This window comes from Herpailurus yagouaroundi, unplaced genomic scaffold (genome assembly GCF_014898765.1).
Source record: "Herpailurus yagouaroundi ecotype Mexico unplaced genomic scaffold, PumYag 28, whole genome shotgun sequence".
Taxonomy (NCBI): Eukaryota; Metazoa; Chordata; class Mammalia; order Carnivora; family Felidae; genus Herpailurus; species Herpailurus yagouaroundi.
The window spans coordinates 85,285,792-85,302,657 of record NW_024412376.1 but is presented as its reverse complement, the minus strand read 5'-3'; the positions used below and the strand labels follow the sequence as shown (position 1 = coordinate 85,302,657).

General features: G+C 36.5%; 1 protein-coding gene across 3 annotated transcripts in view; it reads right to left on the bottom strand.

Annotated features, from left to right (window-relative positions):
• Positions 1-16,866, bottom strand: part of EIF4E (eukaryotic translation initiation factor 4E) — a 51,017-nt gene that overhangs the window by 8,782 nt on the left and 25,369 nt on the right. For all 3 annotated transcript variants that reach the window (XM_040477860.1, XM_040477852.1, XM_040477844.1), the window contains 5 exons: positions 16,662-16,768; positions 5,534-5,629; positions 2,313-2,376; positions 1,489-1,602; positions 19-158 (listed from right to left, as the gene is read on the bottom strand). In XM_040477860.1, the coding sequence (XP_040333794.1) occupies positions 19-158; positions 1,489-1,602; positions 2,313-2,376; positions 5,534-5,629; positions 16,662-16,768 (521 nt within the window). The remainder of the gene's footprint in view (positions 1-18; positions 159-1,488; positions 1,603-2,312; positions 2,377-5,533; positions 5,630-16,661; positions 16,769-16,866) is intronic.

The window sequence follows — 16,866 nt, the reverse complement described above, 5'->3', positions numbered from 1 at the left end:
ACAAACAGCAAAACTTACCCTATATGTGTAACAGCCTCTCTGTTTTCACATTCAGTAGTCCATATTGCTATCTTATCACCTTTAGCTCTAACATTAACAACAGCTCCACATACATCATCACTGTAGTCATCAAAAGATTCTCCAATAAGGCACAGCAGCTTAAAAAAAAATTAATCCCAAATTAAATAGATTATATACTGCTTATTAAACTGCAAATGTCCCTTATGTATGTGTATACATACAAAACTAAAAAAGTTTCTAAATCAAGTTGACTTCTTGAATGTCTAAATTATATTTATGTTTATAGTTCTTTGTCCTGACTTTTTAAGAATTCACATGTTTCTTTATTTAATAACAAGAACACTAACAGTTGTTTTAACTTTTTCAGCAAATGGGGCAATTGATATCAGGGGACATATAAAAGGCAAATTGTCTTAATATTCATTTGCTCTGCTGCTGCTTATACTTGCCAGCAAACAAATATTAATAGAATGACTGAAGAGTTGTCATTATATTAAAAATAACCAAATAGTTACTCATGGTAAGATTTTCTGCCTCTTGTTCTTGCGGTTTTTCAGAGCCATTTTCTAATTTTTTTTATTGTGGCGAATATATATAAAATTTACCATTTAATAAAGAATTTTTAAAAATTTACCATTTTAACCATTAAAAAATTTGAGTATAGATGACACGTGACATTAAACCGCTTTAACCATTTTTAAGGGAATGGTTCAGTGGTGTAAGTATATTCACAACTATCACAACCATCCATCTCCAGAACTTTTGTCATCTTACAAAACTTTAACGTGGAATTCTAAAATGGTATTTACTGATAATCTCCCCCAAAAGCAAAATTAAGTCTCTCCATTTACCAAAAAAAACCTCCTATTCATTCAAATATTCACTAACTGCTTAATTTAGTAAGTGCTAACTATAAGCAAGACACTGTGTCGAATGCTGAAAATACACAAGAGACTATCATCCTTATTCCTGACAGCTTGGGGTTTAGGACTTCTCACTATACAAAATGTCAATTATTTCTTATTTAATTTACATCTTATAAAGCCAAATTTCCAGATTATATCATAACATAGAAGAAGAATAATACCAAGCTACAATTTCACTGTTTGCTTCACTGATATAAAAAATTTAGTATACAAAGTAATACTCTAACAGGGTTGTAAAAACTTACATCATACAAAATGTGAGGCTCTATAATTTTGAAGTTAATGAAATGACCAGGACGAGCTTACTGTGGAAGGTGAGAGTCAACTGCCAATCACTTTCTATCTGATCTGTAATGTGGTACACGGTTTCACTGTACCAGTATGTAAAATATACAGTATTCACATGATAGAACAAAATTAATTGCCGGCTTAGATTTTACAGGGTGGGCATTCTTATCTTTTCAATTAGGTAATCAATGTAAAATGCAATGCAAAGTAAGTTTTAATATGCCAAAACTACTTTATAATTTTAAAACCTTACTGTCTCTAGCCAAAAGCGATCCAGATCACTTCGTCTCTGCTGTTTGTTCAATGTAATTAACCATCGTCCTCCTCGTTTGTTTTTCTCATCTTCCCACATAGGCTCAATACCATCCTAAAAGGTTAGTAGATAACAATATCAGACAAAATTGTTACTTTAACTGAAGAGATCACTAGAAAGAGCAAGCAACAACTCTGTCAACTTTTTACTTTATTCTCCATAAAAACTTATTGATGTAGTGGGGGGAAAAGCATACAAGAATTAAAGCCAGAAGCATGGGATTGGAGAATTAGAGACTTGACTTAGATACTTCTAGCTATCAAACCTTGGATTTCATTTAATTTGGAGGTTCTTAAACACTGAGTAACAGACAACTTTGAAAAATTACATACATTTCTGTGCCTAAAAAATGTATGTAAAAATTATGCAATTTCAGAGTTAACGAATGCCCCTCCAACCTCCCTACCACTTGACAGAACCCACTTATAAATATCCCAAGGACCAATGCACCCCAAGTTAAGAATTGTTAACAAACTCTGGACTTACTTTGGTCTACTCAAATATATAAAGAGACTAGACTGGATATCAAAGCTCTCTGCAAAAATCAACTACAATGTGTACCCAGAGTCAGACTCTCAATTTCAATTATTTATAGCAATAAGCCAAAATTGGTTAATGCTAAAGTCTAGTAAAACTAATTTAATTATTCTCCAAACCTCAGAAAACCTCAGAGCATTAACTATTCCTAGGTTTCTGACAAGAGTTCTTAATGAATAACTGAATGGTCCAGTCTTAAAATATATGAAATCACCGATTAAACATACCTTAAAAAGTGAGTAGTCACAGCCAGGCATTAAATTACTAGACAACTGGATGTGGTTGTACAGACTAGGTAAAACAAAAGGACAATTATAAACATAAAATATGTAATGCAGAGTTTAGGTGCTCACATATTTAGAGAATATGATAAAAATCAAAAGATAAAAGTTTATGTTTACTCGTTTTTCTACTGAGTCAATTTCTGAACTGGACCAAAGAGATAGCTTAATAATGGTCAGTTCAAGAATCAGCATTTGATGATTTTCAAGGCAATATTTTTAATTTTATTTTGACAAAAGTATATTTTGATGTATTAGTTAACTCAACGTATACATATGTATGTATGAGAATCTGAGACTAGGTGGGATGAGGTGGCTTTAAATACGTGAAACAATTTATGGAGCTATTAACAAGTAGTTTTAAACACATAAGAGGATGCCTGGGTGGCTCAGTCGGTGAAGCGTCCAACCTCGGCTCAGGTCATGATCTCACAGTTTATGAGTTCGAGCCCTGTGTCTGGCTCTGTGCTGACAGCTCAGATTCTCTGTCTCCTTCTCTCTATGCCCCTCCCCCAGTTGTGTTCTGTCTCTCTCTCTCAAAAATAAATGTAAAAAAAATTTTTTTTCAGCACATAAGACAAACCAAGAGAAAGCAAGATACACTTCCCAACTATCAGGACTGCATGACTGAAATAAAATAACACTAATATCCATGAAGGTATCCAAGAGTAAAACAGACCAATGGGTCTCAAATATCGCAATCATTACTAGTCAGTCAGCATAGCAATCGTTTGGGAAGCTTTCAAAACAAAACAACAGTTCCAGGACCTACTCCTTGTGATTTTAATCCCTTAAACATAGGGTAGAGGGGCACCGGAGTGGCTCAGTCGCTTAAGCCTGACTCTTGGTTTCAACTCAGGTTATGATTTCACGGATCATGAGCTCAAGCCCCGCATCTGACTCTGCACTGACAGCAGAGCCTGCTTGGGATTCTCTCTCTCCTTCTCTCTCTGCCCCTTCCCTACTGGCACTCTCTCTCAAAATAAATAAATAAATGTACTCTCTCTCTCTCAAAATATCAATGTAACAGAGTAACACTTGAGATGACTTAGATACTCACTAGCCTGAAGGTAGAAGGCTAAATCATTTGGTCTTCTAAATTTTCTTATAGCAAAATTGTTATAAAATTGGCAGCAGAGTAAGAATGCTTTGCCTGTCTCCAATATCAGATGCAGAAATATGATCTTTACTACATCTGCAGACCATGGACAATGCTGTTATCTTTAGTCAGATTCTCTTGATGCTATTTTAAACAAGTCTAGAAATACTTCAAGTAGTCTTAAGAAAGATTCTGGCATCCTTTGAATCATATTCCACAGGGTAATGTATAAATTCAATTTGGTGGAAGGTAGCATAAGGCTGAATAAGGTTTGTCGAGTTACTCTACTTAACGGTCACTCTTCCCAAACTACATTATCACTGGCAGCTCCCTCTAGGCAACAACAGAGGCCTGGATACTAACAGTAACTATAAAATTAGGACCACTACTTTATAAAATTAATGGAAAGGGTGGAGTAGCTGTCTTCAATGGCATTCAAGGTAGATATGACCAATGCTTCTTTATGTGCCTCCTTTCTCCTTCATGATGCTCTAAGGTCTCTTAGCAAGTTTACAGTAATGAAAATTTGTAATGACACAATCTAAACAGAATCAGAACACTATAGACAAAACTGCATAAATCCCAAAGGGCTCAACAGTTGTTTACCACTACATCTGCCAGAAAAAAATGAGAAATTAAGAAGTGCTTAGATATTCACAGAAAGCTAAAGGATTCCTTCATATGTCTAAATTACACTATAAAAGTCCACTATGCAATGACACTGCTTACACATAACTAAAGTGTGCAGCCATATTCTAAATTAGAGGCCCACTTAGAAACCTAATTATGTACAATGGTGAAAGCTAACCAAACTAAATAAACGCAGCTCTGATTCCATGGGGGAAATGGTTCAAGACTCTTGCTCTTCCTCCTCCATAGGAGACTTGGTTTAGAAGACTCAAATACAATTAAGGGGAAAAAAAATCATCTGATGTTTTGATGAAGGGCAAAATAACCCTAGTTTAACTAGACAACCAGATCTATGAATAACTGGGGATTTAAATATAGTTTCATTACTTAAAAAAAAAAGTCAATGATTGCAATATGAAGTGACCACTCTTAAAGTGCCTACTTGCCTACTTCACAATTTTACAGTTTTCTCTAATTATTCTATGCTTTTTTTCCTCAGTGATTCAAACGTATACTAAATATCTATTATGGGCAAAGCACTGGAAAGATACAAAAGAATATTGTTTCTGTCCTGGAGGAAGTATACATATATGAATCTTCTGACAATCTGTTCTTAGTGTGGGCAAAATATACTCAGGCATACGGTTATGTTAATACAGAAGAGCTGCTCATTGATTCAATACAGATACATGATCTAAAAATATACCAGATGTACAAATTCGAATTTTTAGGTAACTGCTAGTTAATTTACAGCTCTTAAAAATCTTTTTAAACAAGTTTTATCTTTGAAATGGAAATTACTTTCCAAATAAAATTACATACTAAATTAACTTTGTTTTAAAGAATCAATATTATAAAACGTCTTGAAAAGACTTTACAATTTTATACTGAGTCAAGCAAAGGTTTGACCCCCAAATCTGAACTTTTTGCTAAATCTGAAACAAAATCTCAAAGGTATTTCAACTATTCTTCTTGAAGTTGATCAACTAACATCAAAGACACTTGGACAAACCTGAATTTTGAGGACTTCAGTTTTTTAAATCTCAGAATCTTTACTACAGGAAATCCCAGATGTTATACCAAAAAGAATTTGCACAAATGGGAACCTAAAAAAGCTCTGGAGTATAGGACAGATGTATCTAGGCAACCAAGAAAAGGACATGTTCCAACAAACTGTCAAAGTTCTAGAAGCAATAAAGGACTTTCAAAAGAAGAATCTTTTGGGACAAGGAATAAAGAATATACACAGGGCTAAAGGATGAGGAGACTGAAGCTTTCTAAATGATGAGAAATAAACAGTTGTGAGGAGATGGAAAAACAAAAAGGTAGGTCTACAGATGAATATTTATTAACTATTCACCGTCCCTTCATTTTATGAGTGATTTAAAATGAAAAATTACACAATTCATAAAATAAACATTCTAAAATGGTTACTTACGCCCAAAAGTCTTCAACAGTATCAAACTTAGAGATCAGCCGAAGGTTTGCTTGCCAAGTTTTGCTTTTATCATTTTTAAAAAACCAGAGTGCCCATCTACAAGTAAAAAGTCAGCGTTAAAAAAAAATGGTAGTTTTATTACACTCACATTCCTAGCAGCATTCTTCACAATAGCCAAAGGGCGGAAGCAACCCAAATGTTCACTAACAGATGAACAGATAAACAAAATGTGGTATAAACAAACATACAGTAGAATACTTATCAGACTTAAAAAGGAAATTCTGAGAATGAACCTTGAGGACATTAAGTGAAATAAGTCAATCAAAAAAGACAGAACATGATTCTACTTGAATTAGGTACCTAAAGTAATGAAACTCACAGAGGAAGAAAGTAGAATGGCAGGGGCTAGAAGGAAAGGGAATGCACAATTATTTAATGAGTACAGAGTTTTAGTTATGTAAGATGAAAACGGTTAAGATGGTAAATTTTATGGTATGTGTATTCTAACACAATTAAAAATTTGTTTTAAGAATAATTTTAAATGGTAGATTACACTGGCAAAAAATGAGTTTTCTTTCATTTTTAAAGTATGTATTTTATACCTACTTCATAACAGATTCTCTGCTATACTTTACAGACCCATTGAGGCTCATCCCGCAGAGTAATTCACAGAAATGTAGTAGAGAGACAATTACAGTGTGCTAAGTGCTATAACCAAGATATCAAGCAGTTACTCAAGAAAAAAGAGTGGAAGTACTTAACCAGAAAGGAAAAGTAGGGACAAGAAAGCTGGATCTTTAGAGAAATGAAAAGGTATTAGCCAAGAGGGGATAATGGGACTTGTAAAAAAGAGGGGAAACTATTAATAAATTCTGTTTACTCAAACACACCAATAGGAAAATAACAAAATAAAGAGATTCATTGAGTAATGCTACCATAGATATATTCTGAAATAATGTATACTAGTTTCTCCATATCTGTATATACCTGTTAAAAGTTTATTCTAATACCTGGAAGATAAACTCCTGTCATATCAGGTTATAATTAAATATCCCAAGATAACATCTTTAGTACAATTATATTGTCTGAATTACTATACCTGAGGTAACTCAAAGGAGAATTTTATTTTCTCATTGACAAAAATGTTACCAAAAGATAGGTTTCCAAACAGATACATTTATATATATTTCATAACTCCATGATTAATGTTTGGATAATCTGACATAAAAATGAGATGCATTTCAACATCCACTTGATAATTTGAATTTGCCAACCCACTATCAAGGAGGATAAAAAAGAAAAAAGGAAAGGCATAAAAATTATTAAACATAAATGTAAGGTCAAGTACTATACTTTGGTCTTCCAAAATTAATTCAATCTTTCCTCAAAAAATTAAAAATTGAACTACCATATCATCTAGCAATTCTACTTCTGGGTTATTTATCGGAATAAAATGAAAACACTAACTCAAAAAAAATATATGCACTCTCATGTTCATGCAGCATTACTTACAAAGTCAAGATGTGCAAACAACGTCAGCGTCGATCAAAGAACGAATGGATAAAATAAGTGTTGTATGTACGCCATGGATATTTATTCGCCCACCCCCCCCCCCCCAAAAAAGGAAGAAATCTTGTCATTTGCAACACTGAATGGACCTTGAGGGCATTATGCTAACTAAGTGAAACAAAGAAATAAGACAAATGCCATATGATCTCATTTATATGTGGAATCTTAAAAAACAAAAAACCAACCTCAGACACAGAGAACAGACTGGTTGCTAGAAGTAGGGGTAGGGTGAAAAAGGGTGAAAGCAGTCAAAAGGTAACAAACTTCCAGTTATAAAATAAATAACTCCTAACTATGTAACATACAACATGGTGACTACAGTTAACAACAATGTATTATGTGTATGAAAGTTGCTAAGAAACAATAAAAGTTCTCATCACAAGGAAAAAAACTGTAACTCTATCATGGCAGATGCTAAGTACACTTTCTATAGTGATCATTTCACAATATGCATAAATACTGAGTTATGTGCTACACCTGAAACTAATATAATAGGTCAATTATATCTCAATTAAACATGATACCAAAATTGTCTTTTTGTCTTTTTTACTGCACTCAGCCATTAAACATGCAAAAATTTATCCTAATAATTAGATGACTAGGCAAAAACGTTGTACAAGAATGTTCTTAATACTGGAAAATTTGGAAACATCTTGGGGCGCCTGGGTGGCGCAGTCGGTTGGGCGTCCGACTTCAGCCAGGTCACAATCTCGCGGTCCGTGAGTTCGAGCCCCGCGTCGGGCTCTGGGCTGATGGCTCAGAGCCTGGACCATGTTTCTGATTCTGTGTCTCCCTCTCTCTCTGCCCCTCCCACGTTCATGCTCTGTCTCTCTCTGTCCCAAAAAAATAAATAAACGTTAAAAAAAAATTAAAAAAAAAAAATTGGAAACATCTTACGTGCCTTCAACAAGGGATCATTTAAATCAGTTATCAAAATGTGGTTTGCAAGACACTTAGGGGACCCCCAGACCCTTATCAGAAGATGTGATAAGTAAAAACTATTTTCATAATAATGCTAAGGCATTCTTTTACTTTTCACTGTTAACATCTATACTAATGGTACAAAAGCAATGGTGCAGTGAATCTGCTGGTGTCTTACAAAGTTTCATACAGTGAGACCTAACTGTATTAGTAGTCACTATACCCTTTATTATCACCACCTCTCACAGTAACAACGTTTTAGCTAAGAATACAACTGATGAAGCAGTAATTATTGGTTTCATTAAATTTCAATCTGTATACAGTCTTTTTCATACTCTGCAAAAAAATCAAAAACGACAAAAAAACACTTCTGCACACCAAAGAACAATGCTTAAAAAACTGAACTGTGAAATGAATTAGCCACTTTTTTCATGGCACACCACTTTAACCATGACTGACAGACAAACCATGGTTATTTCTTGAAAATGAAGTAGTGAGCCTGATGCTTTACTGTGGGCTTTCAGGAGAAAAATCAGAATTTTGGAAATCCTGCATGTGCCCCTGTTGAGCTTGACAAACTTACTAAAGTTTAGTGAGTTTACTAGTGATATAAATATTACTGTTTTGATACTATATAATGAAAAGTATCAATATCCAGAAGATCTGTATAACTCACTGTTTTCCAAATGACCAGTGATGTTGCAAAATCATGCATGAGTAAAAGATCCATTCCAAATGCAAGACAAACCAATAGATTTCTTTTAACATAACAGAGTAGGAAAAGTTCTTGGAGGGGCACCTGGGTGGCTCAGTCAGTTAAGCGTCCAACTTTGGCTCAGGTCATGATCTTAACCACTCAAGATTGAGTTCAAGCCCGTGTTGGGCTCTGTGCAGACAGCTCAGACCCTAGAGCCTGCTTCAGATTGTCTCCCTCTCTCTCTCTGCACCTCCCTGACTGATGCTCTGTCTCTCTCTCAAAAACAAATAAAATACTGGAAAAGAAAGGAAGAAAGAAAGAAAGAAAGAAAGAAAGAAAGAACGAACAGAAAGAAAAAGAAAGAAAGAAAGAAAGAGAAAGAAAGAAAGAAAGAAAGAAAGAAAGAAAGAAAGAAAGAAAGAAAGAAAGAAAGAAAGAAAGAAAGAAAAAGAAAGAAAGAAAGAAAGGTAGGTAGGTTCTCGGATATGGTTCCAGATTTTACATTGCAGGTGACCTAGAAGAAACCTAGTATCAAAGAATGGCTATCATTAGCTTAAAAGGCTATTAAACACCCTCTTCCATTTTCCAACCATGAATTTGTGTGACTTCACATTTTCTCATACTTAATATAAAACGAGTTATCTCCTCCATAGACTGAATGCAGAAGCAGCTATAAAAATACAACTAACTTCTATTAAGTCAGGCACTTGAAGAGATTTATAAAAATGCAAAGATGCTATACTTCCCATTATATTTTTAAAATATTTTTTCATATAAAATATTTATGTTGGGGTGCCTGAGTAGCTCAGTCGGTTAAGCATCCGACTTCAGCTCAGATCACGATCTCACAGTTCATGAGTTTGAGCCCAGCACAGGGCTCTGCAATGACAGTGTGGAGACTGCTTGAGATTTTCTCTCTTCCTCTGTCTCTGCCCCTTTCTCCCTCCCTCCCTCTCTCTCTCTCAAAATAAATAAATAAAATATAAATACTTATATTAACATACAATGGATTTTCTAAATGAGTATTTAATTTTACATATTCTTGGCTTTTTATAACATAATAAATGGAAATAGATAAAAATCTATATAACCAAAGCTCTGTGAAGTCTTCAATAACTTAAAAAAAATTTTTTTAATGTTTATTTTTGAAAGAGAGACAGAGAGACAGAGAGCAAGCAGGGGAGGGGCAGAGAGAGAGAGAGGGAGAGACAAAACCAAAGCAGGCTCCAAGCTCTGAGCTGTTAGCACAGAGCCCGACAAGGGGCTCAAACCCGCGAACCGTGAGATCATCACCTGAGCCGAAGTCTGGCGCTTAACCTACTGAGCCCACCCCAGAGCCCTTTCAATAACTTTTAAGAGTATAAATAGGTCATGAGACCAAAAAGTTTGAGAACTGCTGACTTAAATAACACATACATACATAAAAGAGACTACCATGCAGTTATTTAATAGAATAATTATGTGGGTAGGGGTGCCTGGGTGGCTCAGTTGGTTGACTGACTCTTGGTTTCAGTGCAGGTCTTGATCTTTCTCAGCTGTGAGAAGAGCCCTGCGTGTTCAGCATGGAGCCTGCTTGGGATTCTCTCTCTCATTCTCTCTCTCTCTCTCTCTCTCTCTCTCTCTCCCCCCCCCTTCTCTCTCCCTCTCCCTCTACCCCTCCCCCACTTGCATGCACATTCTCTCTCAAAACAAATAAATAAAATTTCAAAAAAAGGGGGGGGATAATTATGTGGGTAAAGTTATCCCTAAGACGTTGGACATGAAACCCAGAGCCATGGAGGAAAGGTGATACCGGACTACATATATATCAAAAACCTGTGGGGCGCCTGAGTTAAGAATCATCCAACTCTTGATTTTGGCTCACAGTCATGAAATCATGAGATCAAGTCTCCCACCTGCCAACGCTCCCCCCCAGCACTGGGCATGGAGGCCTGTTTGAGATTTTCTCTCCCTCTGCCCCTCCCTCCCCCACCAAAAAAAAAAAGACCTGTAAAAAACATAATTCCACAGACAATGCTCTAAGACAAATGATTTGGTAATTCATTTTCAACCTAATGCCCCACCTGGATGAGTTAGCATCCCTAATTATAGTGCTTGGAATTAAACTTTAAAAGATACCACCCCTCCACCTCAACAGACAAAAGAAATGAGCAGACTGTCCACAGATAAAAACAAAAATGATCAATAAATATGAAACTGCTTTGGAACTTCAATAAAAGAAATGCAAACAAAATGACAAGACATTGGTTTTATAAATCAGAATAGGACCAGTTCATCTGGTCCTGAAAAGACTGATGGCACCAATTGGCAAAGATATAGAAACCAGAACTCTCAAACTGCTAAGAGCCTAAACTGATAAAAGGAGGATAATTTGGCAATTAACTACAAAAGTTAGTCTTTAACCTAAGAAATCTGAAACTTCTATAAATATATTCACACAAGTGCACAAAAACATATAGGAATGTGTACACTACAACACTGTAAATAGAAAACAAAATCTATATACTCATTAATATAAGCTTAATATGACTATATATTCATTTACTATAAGGCAGTAGTTTAAAATAATGAGCCCAAATCTGCACAAACAAAAAAGGTCACCTGTATAAAAAAAAAAAGATATGTACATTGAAAAGCTCTGGAGGGGCGCCTGGGTGGCTCAGTTGGTTGAGCGTCTGACTTTGGGCTCAGGTCATGATCTCGCGCTCCATGAGGTCAAGCCCCACATCAGGCTCTGTGCTGACAGCTCAGAGCCTGGAGCCGGCTTCCGATTCTGTGTCTCCCTCTCTCTCTGTCCCTGTCCCTCACCTGCTTGTGCTCTGTCTCCCTGTCTCTCAAAAGTAAATAAACATTAAAAATTTTAAAAGAAGAAAAAAGAAAAGCTCTGGAAAACTACAAACCAAATTTAGCACTGACTACTCCACAGAGTGAAGAAAAGTAAAATGGAGAAGAGAATATCTGAGGAAAATCAGAGAACATTTACTTTATATACTTGTACTCTGATGATGTACTTTCTTATAATTATTATAGATTAAGTAAATAATGAGGAAACTACCAAAATGTGAACATAAAGCATCCTGGAATATTTTTCTAAATGATGCTATTTTACACAAGAAGTACAATCACAGAGAAACTGAAATCCTCACAGGTCATTTCAGGATTAGTTTGTCTACTGATGACACTTTAAAAAAAATTTTTTTTTTAATGTTTATTTATTTTTGAGAGAGAGAGAGAGAGAGAGAGAGAGCAAGCATGAGCGGGGGAGGGGCAGAAAGGGAGACACAGAATCCAAAGCAGGCTCCAGGCTCTGGGCTGTCAGCACACAGCCCGACGTAGGGCTCAAACTCACAAACCATGATATCAGGACCTGAGCCGAAGCTGGACACTCAACTGACTGAGCCACCCAGGCACCCCTACTGATGACACTTTAAAAAAAAAAATTTTTTTTATGTTTACTTACTTTTTGAGAGAGTGTGTGTGTGTGTGTTGGGGAGGGGGGTACAGAGAGAGAGAGGGAGGCACAGAATCTGAAGCAGGTTCCAGGCTCTGAGCCCGATGTGGGGCTGGAACCCCAAAACCAAAACCATGAGAGCATGACCTGAGCTGAAGTCAGTTGCTTAACCAACTGAGCCACCCAGGGGCCCCCCTTATGACACTTTTCAGGACTCCTCAGATTTTATTCAAACTGTAAGGGATTATGTCTTGATTACTCTCCCAACGACAACACTAAAAACTGGGCTTAGCACAGACAGAAGGCATACAGAGTGGCTTTTTATAAGATAATACTAAAAAAGATGAAAAAATACCTTAAGGGGTTTGGTGCTGTTATGTTGAATTATATGAAACTGCTGCTAATCAATAGTTCAACTTTGGTATAATGCTTTCTTGAGGATAGATTATACCTCTATGGACTATCTGATCTTCGATAACTCACTCACTAGCTGACAATCTTCACTGTCCGGAGCATTAATTTCTTTCTCACTACAGGATATGCTGAACTACAGGTCTCCTATGAAAAAACTACATAAAACACATTTGGACTTTTATTTCAGTGAGTCTACCAAGATAATGAGAAACGATAAGAGATACTGCAGATTCAGTTACAGACCACCATAATAAAGCAAATATTGCAATAATGTCAACTGAAGTTTCTGGTTTCCCACTGCACATAAAAGTTATGTTTATACTATACTGTAGTATAGTAAGGATACAATAGGATTATGTATTTAAAAATGTGTATGTTTCAATTTAAAAATATTTTATTGCTGGGGGTGCCTGGATGGCTCAGCCAGTTAAGCATCCGACTCTTGATTTTGGCTCAGGTCATGATCTCACAGTTCATGAGTCTGAGCCCTGCTTGAGGACTTCTCTCTCAAAATAAATAAACTTAAAATGCTAACCATTATCCAAGCTTTTAGTGAGTCACCTTTTTGCTCATGGAAGGTCTTGCCTTGGTGCTGCTGGCTGCTGCCTGACCAGTGGGTGGTTACTGAAGGATGGGGTGGCTGTGGTAATTTCTTAAAGTAAGACAACAATGAAAATTTGCTGTCAACACTGATTGATTCTTCCTTGGACAAATGATTTCTCCATAGCATGCAATGCTGTTTGGTATTTTACCCACAGAGCTTCTTTCAAAATTGGAGTCAATCCTCTCAAACTCTACTGCTGCTTTATCCAACTAAGTTTATGTAATATTCTAAATCTTCTGTTGTCATTTCAACAATCTGCACAGCATCTTCACCAGGAGTAGGTACCATCTCAAGAAACTATTTTCTGTGCTTATCCATAATAAGCAACTCCTTACCCATTCAGTTTTATGATGAGATTATAGCAATTCGGTCACACCTTCAGGCTCCAATTCTAATTCTAGTTCTCTTGCTATTTCTACCACATTTGTAGTTACTTCTTCCACCAAAGTCTTGAACCCTTCAAAGTCATCCAGGAGGACTGGAATCAACTTCTTCCAAATGCTTGTTCATGTTGACATTTTGAGCTCTACCCATGAATCACCATGTTCTTAATGGCATCTCAGAATGGTGAATCCTTTCCAGGGGCACCTGAGTGGCCCAGTTGATTAAGCGTCTGACTTTGATTTGGGTTCAGGTCATGATCTCACAGTCTGAGTTGGAGCCCCTCATCTGGCTCTCTGCAGAGCCTGCTTTAGATCCTCTGTCCCCTCTCTCCCTGCCTTTCCTCCACCCACGCACTCTCTCCCTCTCTCAAAAATAAACATTAAAAAAAACAAAACAAAAAACAACAGTGAATCCTTTCCAGAAGGTTTTCAATGTACTTTGCCCAGATCATCCAGAGGAATGACTATCTATGGCAGCTTTAGTCTTACAAAATGTATTTCTTAAATAGTAAGACTTGGAAGTCAAAATTACTCCTAAGCTGCAAAATGGATGTTGTATTAGCAGGCATGAAAATAACATGAACCTTGTACATCCCACCAGAACTCTTGGGTGACCAGAATCATTTTCAATGAGTAGTATTTTGAAAGGAATCTTTTTGCTCTGAGCAAGTTTCAACACTGGGCTTAAAATATTCAGTAAACCATGTTGTAAACAGAAGTGCTGTTATCCACTTTATTGCTCCATTTATAAAGCACAGGAGAGTAGATATAGCATTATTCTTTAGGGCCCTAGGATTTTCAGGATGGTAAATGAGCACTGGCTTCAACCTAAAGCCACCAGTTGTATTAGACTCTAACAGGAAAGTCAGCCTGTCTTTTGAAGCTTTAAAGCCAGGTACTGACTTCTCCTCTCTAGCTATGGAAGTCCATCTAGATGGACTAAATCTTCTTCCACTAAAAGGCTGTTTCATCTTCACTGAAAATCTATTGTTTAGCGAAGCCAGCTTCATAATGATCTTAGCTAAATCTTCTGGATACTTGCTGCAGCATCTACATCAGCACTTGTTGCTTCATCTTGCCCTTTTATGTTATGGAGATGGCTTCTTTCCTTAAGCCTCACAAACCAAACCTGTGTTAGCTTTAACCTTTTCTTCTGCAGCTGCCTCACCTTTTTCAGCCATCACAGAATTGAAGAGAATTAGGCCCTTGCTCTGGATCAGGTTTTGGCTTAGGGGAATGTTAAGGTTGGTTTGATCTTCTATCCAGATCACTCAAACTTTCTCCATTTCAACAGTAAGTCTGTTTCACTTTCTTATCATTCATGTGCTTGCTGGAGTAGCACTAATTTCCTTCAAGAACTTTTCCTTTGCATTCACAACTTGGCTATTGAACAACAGGTTTAGTTTTTGGCCTCTCTTGGCTTTCAACATGCCTTCCTCACTCAGCTTAATCATTTCTAGCTCTTGAATTAAAGTGAGATGTGTGGGACTCTTACTTTCACCTGAGCACTTAGAGGCCACTGTAGGGTTACTTATTGACCTAATTTCAATATTGTGCCTCAGGGAATAGGGAGAACAGAGGAGAGGGAGAGAGATGGGGGAACAACTGGTCAGGAAAGCAGTCAGAACACAGACAACATTTATTAAGTTTGCCATTTTATATGGGCACAGTTCATGGTGCCCCAACACAACTATAATAGTAACAAATCAAAGATCACTGATTACAGATCACCATAACAAACACAGTGAAAAAGTTTGAGATATTGTGAGAATTGCCAAAATGTGAGACACAAAATGAGCAAATGCTGTTGGAAAAATAGCACCAACAGACTTGCTCAATGCAGGGTTGCCACAAACCTTCAATTTGAAAAAAAAAAAAATGCAGTATCTGCAAAATCTGATAAAACAAAGTATGCTGTGAAACATACATAGGCTTATAGGATCTTTAAAAGTCTTGGGGTAGGAGAATGAAAGGAACTTGAACACTTATATATCCCCAGAAATTAATTCCAATTTACTTTCCTCCAGATTCTTACAATGTTTCTGCACTGCCTTTTTCTTCTCACCATCAGCTCTCAGTACATTCATTTTAATTTTCATCATATAAACCATAAAAATACAAACATACTGGGAAGTGGTGGGGTGGTGTTAATGAGCTATAGTCAACTGTAACTATGAAACTCAATTCATCTTTTTTTTTTTTTTTTTTTTTTAAGTAGGCTCTGCACCCAACATGGGGCTTAAACTCACAACCCCTGAGATCAAGAATCACATGCTCTACCAACTGAGCCACCCAGGTGCCCCAAAGCTTAACTCATCTTAACCTCTCCTCTTTTCTTCTAACTTGGCTTATATACAAACTAACCGGAGTGCCTGGGTAGCTCAGTTAAGTGTCCGACTCTTGATCTCAGCTCAGGTCTTGATCTCAGGGCTGTGAGTTCAAACTCCACATCCCTTAGAGCTTTTTCTCCTTCACACCCCAACTTTAAGTTGCTTATCTTCTCTATAACACATTTGTATACTTTCTATTCACTATGCAAACTACTCCAATCTTTTTCCATCATCTACATTCTACTAAATTTTCTCCTACATTAGCAAAGAATTTGCATTCAATCCAATGGCCATTCTGAAATGTTTATTACTCAATCCAATGGGTATGTGACCTTTTTGTGGCACATACGCTATTGACCACATACCTGTCCTTAAAACAAACCATTTTCTTTGCTTCTCTGACCACCACTCTATTCTAGTTTATACAGTTTATATGTCTAAACCCTTCATAGGCATTCTCCCTCCAAAAAATCCCTTACATGCTGGTATCCCAAGCCTCTGTCTTGAGTCAAGTTCACTTTAAAGAGAATTCATGTACTACTAGTTTCACTCACCACCAATTACTGGTGAACTTCAAACCCAATGTCTCGACCAGTTCTTTCTGAGCTCAAGACTCACACATAAAACTGCTTACTACAAACAGGTTACCCAAATGAAAATGGAATCCTCAACCCAATATATTTAAAACTAGTCTCACCCAGTCATTCACCATTTACCTTACTGCCTAAGTCAGAAAAACCTGTATGTCAGAAGGCTTACCTGTTCTGTAAAGGATGTTTAATATAGTGTTCTGGGTTAGCAACCTCCTGATTAGATTCTGTTTTCTCTTCTTCTGAAGGCGGGGGATTAGGAGTAGGGGTGGTTTCCTAATGGAAAATAATAAAACATTATTTTAAATGTCTTAACTATGATAACAATACTCTAAATCAACTTGAACTAATATTGCCAATATTCCCTTTCTAAG